Here is an 11663-nt window from a genome sequence, read left to right on the forward strand (position 1 = left end):
GGTGCTGGTGGAAATTTGACTCCTAAGACAGGTCCTGGCATGTGCTGCAGCAACTCTTCCTCTCAACTCCCTGCACCCCCAGGTGAGGTGTGGGTCCCAGGAGATGTGTGGGTCCTGGACAGAGCGTGGGTGCCTGGTGACGTGGGAGTCCCAGGCAGAGTGTTGGTTCCCAACAAAGTGTGGATCCTGAGTGAGATGTGGGTCTTGGGAGAAGTGTGGGTCCCAGGAGAGGTGGGGGGCCAAAGAGAGGTGGGGGTCCTAGGTAAGGTCTGGATCCCAGGGGAGGTGTGGCTCCATTGCTCCAGGGATCCCAAACCATGCTGTGCACAGAGGCGAAGCTGAGATCTCAGTGTCTCCATGAGGAACTGGTGTTGGGCCCCAGCTCCCTTTCAGGATTCATCCCAAAGTGACCTGCTTGTGTTAGGACGGCAGAAAAGACCCACATTCCTTTGCCAGAGATCAAATCCTAGCTGCCAAAAGCACCTCTCCTGGTGAGCACTGGAATCCCATTTCCATAACTGGGATCCTTTACAGTTAACAGCTATGGGGCAGGGCTAACACACCCCAGAGAGGGAACTGTGCCTGGGGTGTAGAAGACCCCGTGGGGTGGGATCCCCCCCGGGTGGGAAGCCCCCGAGCTCCCAGCTCCTGGTGGGTGTCCCATCAGCAGCAGGGAGGGTCCCCAGGGGGGGAGTGTGGGGTGTCAACCTTAAACCCCTTCCCCTGGCAGCACTGGGGATGTCTCAGTCTGCTGGTGCGGCTGGGGGGGACGGAGGGGCAGGGCAAGAGTTAACCTACCTGCTCTGCCATCCCTCTTGGCTCCACCTCGGAGACCGAGGGGAGGGAAAAGGGAAAAAGTAGGGAAAAAAAAAAAAAAAGAAGAGGAGGAGGAAGAGGAGGAGGGCAGAGAGAAGCGCCCGGACCGCGGGCAGCCCCGGCCAGCAGCGGAGCGGCCGCCCCGTCCCACTCCCAGCATGTTCCAGTGGTGAGTGACCGCCGGGGAGCGGGGGAGCCCGAGCCCCGCTCCCGCCCCGCTCCAGCACCGTCCCACTCCCCCTGTCCCCTGCCCTCCGCTCCCGCCGCTCGGCACCGCCGTGTCCCGGCGCTGCGCCCTGCCCGGGGCCTGGAGGGGGGGGCTGCGAGGTTCCTTCCCCACCGGCTCCCTCCCGGGGGGCTCCCCGGTCCCGTCCCCACCGGCTGCCTCCCGAGGGGGTGCCCCGCGGGGCGGCTGGCTGGGAAAGGGGCAGCTGTGGTGGGGAGGGCACGCGTGGGGAAGGGACAAAGGAAGACGCCGTGTCCCCTGTCCGTCTGTCCCCTGTCCGTCTGTCCCCATCCCAGGAGCGACTCTCCCTCACCCCACTCCCCGGCTCTGCTGAGGGCTCCCAGGCGGGGTCCTGTCCCACCACCCCCGGGCCGGGGTACCCCGGGGAAGGCTCTCCGGGGTGTCCGCTCCCAGCGCAAACCTCGCCCCATCCCGGGGCACCGGAGCTCCGGCCCGGCGGGAGCCGGGACGGGAGCAGCAAGCAGGAGCTGGCAGTCAGTGTCGTCCGTGTCCCCCCTCCGTGCTTCCCTGGGGATGCCTTTCCCAGCCCTTCCCTGGAAAGGGCTGCTCTGTGTGGCGGGGCCGGGGAGAGCGCGGCCAGGAGGGCAGCCAGACCTGCCCGTGGGGTCCCTGTCCCACGGCAGCGCCAGCCTGGAGGCAGATGCCCACGGCGGGGGGAGTGGGGTGGTGGGGAGGAACCATCCAGGGTTTGGGCTCTTGCCTCTTCCCCAGCCCTGTGGTTTTACCGCCTTGGATTTAAACCAGATGTCTTTTATAAGAAGGGGACGTGTCCCCGGACACCCCGGCAGTGGGGACAACCGTCGTGAGCTGGGGCCCCGCTTGGCGCTTGCAGCCAGCCAGCGCAGGCTGCTTTTGGAGACATTTGGGTGCTTTTCGCCCAGCATCTGCTCCTAGATAAGATCCCCTCTCCCAAGCCCTTGGCACCGCCAACAGAAAGGGCTCTATACTGGTGGTGCCTCTGCCGGCTCAGTGACTGGGTCTAATTGAGAGGCCAGAAAAATCCAAATAAATAGATAGCCCCGACCGATCAAAGAGGTTTTCATGTGGATCAAAAGTGGCTGTGTGCCTCTCCGGGGACCAGGGATGGAGAGCCCCAGTCTCCTGGGGCCTCGCCTGCCCTACAGCATCACCACCTGAAAGGAAAACTGCCCACCTCTAATTTGGGGATTTATATTTATCTACCCGGGGCAGAGCCGGTGGTGGTGTGGCTGCCTCACAGGGAGGCTTTTCAGCTTTTCCTGCTGGAGAAAAGGGAAGAGGAGGAGCAGGTTAGGACCCTTTCAAAGCTCTCTTGGTGGCACCAACACCGGTGGTTGGGGCAGCCGGTCCTGGCTGGCGCCAGTGGGAGCCCAGCCAGGATGGGCATGGGTTGCTGCTGTTCTTGGGCCCTGCAGCACCAGGTGCCCCAGGCTCTTGGGGATGCTGCCAGGGACAGGCTGAGGGTTGTGCCCCAGAGCAGGGTGCTGGGGCTCAGCAGGGTGATTTCTCTGTGATGGCAGTGAACCCGAAGCACCTCCCTCGCCCTTGCCTCCTGCAAAGCAGGAGGTTCTTGGGGTCTCCAGAGAGCAGGACCTGGTTTCTCCCCCCTAAAGTACTTCTCTGCTGAGGAGACCACAGAGCAGAAAGACTCAAGATCAGAAAAGTGCATGATTGCCACGCTTTTGCCCCCAAAAATCCTTGGTTTGATGTGGGAATCACCTGCGGTTGAGGGTCAGGGTCCCCCCAGTCCCCATTGCTTTCCTGCCAGTGCAGGGACAGGATTTCTGTGGGGCAGAAGTCAGCCGTGGGTCTCTTGGCTCCTGCTGGACCAGGTGGTGCCCCCATCTATGGTTTGCAAAGTCAGACCTATAGGAAAAATCTCAAAGAGATTTTTGTAATAAAGCAAAAATAGCATGTTGCCGGTGAGAGTTGGGAAGTGCTGTCTGCTGAAGGAAGGAGGAATAAGTTTCTGTGCTGTTGTGAAACACCTCACTGATACACCTAGATGTAGCTGGGCTACCCAACTGTCCAGCTCTTACTAAAAGACAGAGCTCTCCCCTCAGCCCCAGAGCTGTGTCTTCTGCCTGGGCTGAAATAAAAAGCAGTGACCCAAGGAGGGTAACAGGGGTGAGCAGCTCCGTGTGGCTCCCATCTGTGGTGGGCAGAGCCCGCCAAGGGTGGGACCCATCCATGCCAGTTAGTGACAGTCCTATCTATGCAAATTTTTTTAAAATTATATCAGTAATTCCCTGCCCATGGCTTCTGGGGAAGTTCTGGCCATGCTTCAGGCTGGGTATTTTATCACGTGTTGCCCTTGGGGTGGTGGGGAGTGCAAGGGTGGGATGGGGTGGGAGCAAGGCTGGGGTGTCAGGATGGGATTGGTGCAACTGGGGTTACTATACAGGGGTGACTGGGGTTATTTCTGCTATAGTGCCAGAAATGAGAGATTTTAAACCCATTGCTTGGCTGTGCAGGGGTTAAAGTTGTATTGGGACGAAGGGTTTCTAAGAATAAGCTCAGAGCTGTGTGGCTGGGGCTGGAGAGGGTTAAGGGAATGGTGAGATCTAATCAGAACTGCTCCCTCATCAGTCTCAGATGAGTGGCCACATATAAAACCGGATGGGGAATATCTACCCATTTACCCGTAATTACTTATTTCCACGCTCGCTCTCACAGTCCATGCTAGCGATCACAGTTTTCCCACGTAAATGTGGGGCTGAAAAGTTCTTTGTGCTTGAGGGCAAAGCCAGAGAAAGGAGCTCCTGAAATCTCCTGGTTCCCCCAGTTCCCAGTTGGGGCTCCTGCGTTTCAGGGTGGCCGGAGTCTCCAAAAGCGATGCTGCCCCCTGCTCTGGGGAGCCTGAGGGGCACTGGGGTGTCCCACCAAGCAGGTGCTGTGGTGCAGCCTGTGCCCCCAAACCCCAGTAGCTTCCCGGCAGTGCTGATCACAACCTGGCCTCCAGGGCCAGGAGAGTTTCAAGGCTTCTTTTTGGTTTTTGGCTATCTGGAAATTACTTGGGTTAAATGTTTCAGATTTCAGCCCCAAGCTCCTTCTCTGGACTATCCCAAAGTGAAGGTGCCATCTGCCTGGTAGAGATGATCTTGGATCTAATGGAGAGTGGGAGGCTGAAGGCTGTCCCCGATGGGTGGCACCCAGGCTGGGACGTGCTTCTGTCACCAAGAGGACGGGCACAGGGGAGCCGTGAATCCCATGCCACATCCGTCTCCTTTGGCTTCCCAGAGGAGGTCCCTTTCGACCGCTGGCAGGGAAAGGGGCTCCAGGGGCCACCGAGCATCTCACGTGTCCCCTCCTGCGTGGGAGCAGCCGGAGTCGGGGCTGCCCTGGGGAAGCTGTCAGGACCTTGGTGGGCACGTGGAGCCCAGCTGCCGCCCCCAGTGCCCCCTGCTTATTTCCAGTGGAAGATGGCCCAAGGCAGCTGGAGCAAGCAGGACTGCGGCGGGAGGAAATTGGTGCAGATGTGCTAGCTGTGGGGGGGAGAAGGGCACTTGGGGGCAACAGCGCAGATGGGCAGAGCGGGCAGTTCCTCTCCCACGGCAGCAGGGCGAGAAACCCACCTTAAACTGTGTGGAAAAGTGGAGGGGGGAGGTATTTCGTGCATCAGCAATCTCTGCGTGCAGCCTTCCCGCTGTCCCAAGGACCACCGCAGGATGCCTCTCAAGCCCCCGGTGAGCTCCACAGTTTGTCCCATGAGCCAGTGGTTTCCCCAGGTGATGGGTCTGCAGAGCAGGAGAGCAGCAGGATGGCCTCGCAAGAGGCTGCGTCTGATCTACCACCCCCAGTCCCCTGTGCACCCTGGACATGCCAATATCGGATTTGCTGCAGGCTGGGAAAATCTGCTCCCAAACCTAAGCTTTGCAGTGGTGCAAATCCCCAGTGGTGCATCCACTGTCCTTATCCTTGTCACCACAAAGCGAAGCGATGGGTCTCGAGAACTGATGGGTCCCAAGAGCTGGCCAAAACGCCCAGCAGTGCTCCCAGAAATGCTGTTTCCAGAGGTCGTTGCAGGTTTAGGAGTGTCTTTTCCCCACTGAACCTTGAAGTTCGTCTCAAATTGCAATTTTTTTGTCCTGATCTGCCATTTCAAAATGAAAAGGCAATGCCTGTTTCATGTCGACTCCCGTGGTCTTCCTGGCTCCAGCTTCTCAGTGTTGTGTAACCTGTGATGCCAACCTAGGGCCGTGAGCAGTACGTCTGTGTTTTGGAGCTAACGCTTCCATGGAAAAGATAACTTCCTTCTGCTCTTGTCCTAAACTGCAATTTTCAGATGGCTGAAACAGGGGTTTCCTGTGGGACTTTCCTCCAGAACAGCTGCTATGCTGAAGCTCTCATCCTGACTTCATCTCTCTTGCTCGACCCATTTTCTTCTTTCCCATGAACCTTTCCAGCTCTTTGTGCAGATATGGGGTTACCAGGTGACACCACAGCTACCTGCCACGTGCCTTATGCCTGTCCCTGCCACTAAGTGTGGCCCCAGACCTGCCCCACAAACGGGATGCAGGTGGGAACAGTGTGGGTGGAGTTGTCCCACAGATCTTCCCACAAGGCTGCTGCCCGTCAAAAGGTGATGGGACACAGATTATGAGCATCCCATGACCTCTCCAGCAGATGGTTTTACAGACAAGCATCTTGCAGCCTGCTGTTTCCTCTCCTTAACCCCCCCTGTCTTGTCCCTTTAGGAAGAAGACCATCTACAAAACGGTTTGCCTCTCCTTCTTGCTGGTGATCACGGTGACGGTGCTGCAACGGGGAATGGCCCCCAGCCAGTTCATGCAGGGCCAGCAGCAGAAAGAGCTGCCCCTTCTGGAGCCTCTGAAAACACAGAAGAGAGACAACGCCTTCTCCATCACCAGCACTTTCTGGAAGAGCAAGAAGGAGAAAGCTCCTGTGAAGGAGGAGGAGAGCATGATGGCAAAGCAAGCAAAATCCTGGGATGTCACCACTACCAACTGCTCAGCCAACCAGAACTTCAGCAAGGTGGACTGGTTCAAAGGGCTGGAGCCCAATTTCCAGCAGTTCCTGCTCTACCGACACTGCCGCTACTTCCCCATGCTGATCAACCACCCCGAGAAATGCAGCGGGGACGTCTACCTGCTCATTGTGGTCAAGTCTATCATCACGCAGCATGACCGCCGCGAGGCCATCCGGAGGACCTGGGGCCAGGAGAAGGAGGTGGAGGGTAAGAGGATCAAGACCCTGTTCTTGCTGGGCACAGCCTCCAAGGAGGAGGAAAGAGCCAACTACCAGAAACTGCTGGATTATGAGAACCACATCTATGGGGACATCTTGCAGTGGGATTTCCTGGACAGCTTCTTCAACCTCACCCTCAAAGAGGTCCATTTTCTGAAGTGGCTGAACATCTACTGCGACAATGTCCGCTTCATTTTCAAAGGTGACGATGACGTGTTTGTGAGTCCCAACAACATCCTGGAGTTCCTGGAGGACAAGAAGGAGGGAGAGGACCTCTTTGTGGGGGATGTCCTCTACAAGGCCAAGCCGATCCGGAAGAAGGAGAACAAGTACTACATTCCCAGTGCCCTCTACAACAAAAGCAACTACCCACCCTATGCAGGGGGTGGGGGCTTCATCATGGATGGACCCCTGGCCAAGAGGCTGCACAAGACCTCGGAGACACTGGAGCTGTACCCCATCGATGATGTCTTCCTAGGGATGTGCTTGGAGGTCCTTAAAGTATCACCTGTTGGGCACGAGGGCTTCAAAACTTTTGGCATTGTGAAGAACAAGAACAGCAAGATGAACAAGGAGCCATGTTTTTTCCGGAGTATGTTGGTGGTTCATAAACTGCTGCCTCCAGAGCTGCTCCAAATGTGGGACTTGGTCCATAGTAACTTGACGTGCTCGAGAAAACTCAACATCCTTTAGCTCAGTCTCTCTGGAGAGCTGGGACTGGAGGGGCCAGGACAACTGATCCCTGCTCCGGGATGGGGTGAGCTTCTGCTGGTGGCACACAAGTCCTTTGGGGGCATCTCCCTCAGGGGCGAGGAGGGCAGAGACACTGCGCTCGCGGGCAGGGTTTGTGATAATGTTTGTTCTTGTACTGTAATGTGGTTCGCTTATCTCCAGCTGGGTTGGGGGTTGCTGAAAAAGAAGAGAGAAAAAAAAACAAACCACAACAAATCTAGCACAAAAGGGAGAGGGAGAGAGAGAGGGCAGAGGGGTTTGTGCTCTGCTTTAGGTACCACCTCCACCGGAGCATGATGAATGGCAGGGTGGGGGGAGGCAGGGAGGGATGTGGCACAGGCATTTTTGGAAGATGTTCAGGGGCTGGCTATCCAGGGAAGCTGCTTCAAGGGGGTTGAGCGGTTTACAAGTGCATGAGCCCCCCATGACTCAAAAGTCAAGGGGATTTTACTTGTCATTTCGAATTTCTCCTCCATGCAAGGTTTTAGTGACATTGACCCTCTGTGCATTTGGTTCAACTCCCTGCCAAAGTCCTTTCTGTGTCCCCACTATGCATCTAGGGAAAGGAGGTCTCCTCCAAGCCTGGACCTCGCCAGCCCCAAGCCCCCATTAGGGTTTCAGCGAGGCAGCTGGGGGATTGGAGTCTTTGTCCCTGCTAGAGGGTCCCAGACGATGGTGGCTCCCAGCACCAGCCCGGGCTGTGCTTGGCTCCCCAGCCCCTCTGCCAGTCTCGCTGTGCGTGCACTCAGAGGAATGCACCCAGGCGAAATTCCTCAGGGATTTGTTCCTCCTGGCAGAAAAGGGAAGGGAGGAGGCAGGCTGCCCTTGCCCACGGCCAAGGAAGCAGCAGAGAAACATGATTGGCCCCATCTGGAGCGGCCCAGGGGCTTATCACATCTGGGACCCCAACTCGGGTGCAGGCATCCCAGGGGCTTGCAGCAGGGAGACCCTCTCCTTGCAGCAGGGCTGCCCTGGTTGGGGTTGCCTCCGAGGGGAACGACAGACTCCAAAGACCCCATGTATGGCCACTTCAGGCTCAGCCCCAGTTTTACAGCGAGCGCAATGCTCCAGGGCAGGTTGGAGAGCATCGGTCCCGCCCTGGCACGCAGAGCAGGGGACGAGGGGACAAGGTGAAGGAGGGCTGGTGTTTCACACCACGTCTGCTCCTCTCAGGGTTGTTGCAGTGTTTATTCTACAGGGTGAAGCCCAGGAGCATGACAGGGAGCAGTATCATGAGACATGGCCCTTTTTCTTTGGGCTGAAAGGGCTACTGGAGCTGTTGAGGGGAGCCTCGAGCCAGCTGCCATGATGGAACCCCCCCCCAACACAGAGAGACATGCGGCCATGCAGGGGCCACGGCTGCTCTCCAGCCACCGACTGCAGGCGTGAGGAAAGCCAAAGGCGTGTACAAAGCCACACGCGTGCACGGACACTGGCGTGCCAGCTCACAGGCACAGGCTCTGCACACGCAGACGTCCCCGTGCATAGGGCTTGCATGGCCAGTTGTCCCTGCGTGCGGGTGGACGCACACAGCCACATCCATGGCCCTGACCACGCACAGTGAAACACAGGCACATATGCTCTCACTTTCTCTCCCTCTCTGGTGCCAGACGTTGAAAGGAAAAAATTTCGACTACCTCAAAGGTCCCCCTGTGCAGTGCCTTTTTTTTTTCTTTCTTTTTCTTAATGTGTTTTGGAAACAGGCCCATTTCATGTACTCCAAGTCTGTATGTTCCCCAGGTTAGAAAACAAACAAAAAAAAGGGCATAAACCAGCCAAAATAGGCACCCTTGTGCCAAGCCATGCCGCCTCTCGGCAAATGTCCCTCGTCTGCTCAGACAAGATGCAGATTTGAAGAGGAGGAAGAGAAAGCCCATTGCTGCCCAGGGCTCAGCTCTTGGTACCAGGGCTGGCAGCGATACTATGAACTTTGATTTATGATGCACCCAGCGGCACCGTGTCCCTGGGGCAAGTGCTGGCAGCACAGGGCAGAGCCCCAAGGGCATTTTTGGTGCCTGCTGGGCTTAGGCAGTACAGAACACTCCTTCATTTTCCCGTCCCCTCCCTCCTTCCAACAGGAGCGAGTTCAGAAATACTTTCCAAATTGACACCTCTGTAATTTATGTCAGGTACAGTACATTAGGCTGTATATTTATCCTATATGCAGGGACAGCTCTCGCTCTCCGTAGCAATGCACATGGCGAGCCAGGGCTGCGTGCAGAAATCTCTCAGTGTTGCTCTTCACCTGGTGGGACCTGTACAGAGAAACCTTGTAGATTTGGTGAATATTCTAGTTTCTAAATAAAGGTTAAAAGAAGAAGGAGAATTAAAAAAAAACCCCAAGCCCTCACTTTGTGTCATTGTTAGAGGATTTCTGCTGACCAAGACAGTCTGGCTGTTTGGGAATGAAATCTGGTAATGGGCTACAGTGGCAAAACTGCTGCTTGGAGTGGGCATTTGGGGCTGTGGCTGCCCTGCTCTGGCTTGGCATGGCTTCCTCGCGGAGCCTGGCATGATGTTTAACAAGGGCCGGTGGATATTTTCTCTCTTCCATGCGCTCCTCCAGCTGCATTTCAAACCCAGCTAAACTTCAGGTTGTTCTGGCACCCTGCAGCAAGGAGCTCTTCACCTCGCCCTCTGTGGGAAGAGACACTTTGGCAGGTTTGGAAACTCACCTGTTTTGTCGAACACCCTCTCCTTGTGCTGAAGGAGGTCGCCACCTCGCTGTCCCTGTCACCCTCTCCATGGCAGGACCCTGCTCACTGCCTTTTTTCCCCCCAACCAAAGCACCACCCCAGGGTGACACATCCCCTGGCCATACTGCAATGGGATACACAGGCCACAGGGCCAGCAGCAACCCCAGAGCAGAGTGAGCCATGTCTGCAAGACCTGCATCAGGTTTGAACCTGGCTGAAGAGGAGGAAAGCCAGGCATTTGGGTGCTGGGGGTTTCCAGGGCTGGCACCCAGCTTGGCTGCTTGACATAGCGATGGGGAGCAGAGAGGCCAGCAAAGGGGACCAGGATATGCTGGACTTGGCAGGCTGGGCCAAAAATTTCAAAAATTTCACAGGTGAGGACAAAAGGCAAATGCCGAGCAGATGCACTCGTGGATGTGCTTGCTCTTTCTCCCCCCAGCGTGACCCAGGGCTGTCTCCTCCAGCCGTGGGACTCCTCCGCAGGGTACAGGGTGCGAGCAAATGCTCCAGCCAGGGATCCAGTGTCCTGCGTTCCAATGTGAAAGTGGGTCTGGGTCCCATGGGCAGGTCTGAGGTCGACTGCAGGAGGCAGGGAGATGGGGGGGGAAGGACGCCGCAGCCCCCAAATCCCTTTGTTCATCCTCTTTCACACGTAAGCGGGGGGGGGGGTCTCCGAGCTCTTCGCGGGAAATCACCCCCCCCCCCCCAGGGGGGTGACCGTCCCGCCGGGCCCGCCTCGGCTCCTCGCCCCGCGGGGCTGGCGGCGAGCGCGGACCCCTTAAGCCCGCCGGACCCGGCCGCGCCGCCCGAGCGCGGGCCTGTACTGCCCCCTGGCGGCCGGCCCCGCCGCCACCGCCCTCCCGACCATTTGGCGGCGGGGCTCGGGTGACGGCTCCAAAATGGCTGATGCCCAAAGGGCTGGAGAGGAGGAACCCTTGCTCAAGGGACGGGGGGAAATGACCCACAGACCCGTCCTCGGGTCTCCAGCAGAAGCAGGACCCTCAAGCCAAACGCAACCGCTCCCCCTCGGGTTTAATATAAAATATTTTATCTGTAGAGAAACCCTTTTTTCCCCCTCCAGGGGCTGTATGTTGTAAAGAGATGACTGCATCAGCACACAAGGGGCCACAAGGATTTTAAAAAAAAAAAAGAAAGAAAGAAAAAGAAAAAAAGAGTCCCAGCATTGCTACAACATACAAGAAAGGTGGAGCTGTCTGCAACCACAGCCAGAGCTGAGGCTGGAGGTCATTGCCCACTAGCTAGGCAGGATAAGCCCCCAGGCTGGCAGAGGGACCATCCAGGAGGACACAAGCACTTGACATTTGAGCCTGCGGTACCTGTGCCCAGGGTAGGCTTGAACTGACAGCTACACAGCCCTGCAGCCAATACTGCCCGAGTTAAACCAAAACAGCAGCTACCCCCCTGCTTTCTGTACCCACGTGCTGCAGTCACTCATTGTCCCCTAATAGCTGCCACTGCAGGACACCAGCCAAGTGCATGGCTGGAAAGAGACCAGTAACTACTGCTATGGGACTGGGCCAGGACCAAGCGCCTTCATCCCCACTCTGGTGGAGGCAATCACCCTTGCGAAGCCTGTGTTTGGTCAAGGTAGCAAGCAGTTACTTTCCCTAACCCCATGTTTCAATATATTTGCTTCACAGTTCAGTACGACTCAAGAGGAGACAATCTGGAATGAAGCACAAGAGGCAATAGCTGTACAAGAGCATTATCAAGCTGCAGGGCCTTGGTGCAAGATCCGACTTACTCTTTTCAAACAATGAAAGTAAAAAAGCATTTGGCTACTATATAACATTACATACATCTTCAGTTAAAAGTATGGTTGTAGGCATGTTACCTCAGACATGGTATTCCTCTCCCCTACTCCTTCCTACAAGCAAACACTCTAAGCACATAGCACACGTATATTGTTGGGACCTGACGTAGGCTAGAGCGAAGCAGGACACTAGCTGCTGCCTGTGACGTTA

General features: G+C 56.7%; 1 protein-coding gene across 1 annotated transcript; it reads left to right on the plus strand.

Moving 5' to 3' along the window:
- Window positions 1–399: 399 nt before the first annotated feature.
- Window positions 400–7198, plus strand: B3GNT7 (UDP-GlcNAc:betaGal beta-1,3-N-acetylglucosaminyltransferase 7). The gene is made up of 2 exons (XM_069792495.1): window positions 400–985; window positions 5740–7198. The coding sequence occupies exons 1-2, from the start codon at window positions 975–977 to the stop codon at window positions 6941–6943; spliced, it is 1215 nt and encodes a 404-aa protein (XP_069648596.1). The 5' UTR covers window positions 400–974; the 3' UTR covers window positions 6944–7198.
- The last annotated feature ends 4465 nt before the right edge of the window (window positions 7199–11663 follow it).

Source organism: Haliaeetus albicilla, chromosome 9 (assembly GCF_947461875.1).
Source record: "Haliaeetus albicilla chromosome 9, bHalAlb1.1, whole genome shotgun sequence".
NCBI lineage: Eukaryota > Metazoa > Chordata > Aves > Accipitriformes > Accipitridae > Haliaeetus > Haliaeetus albicilla.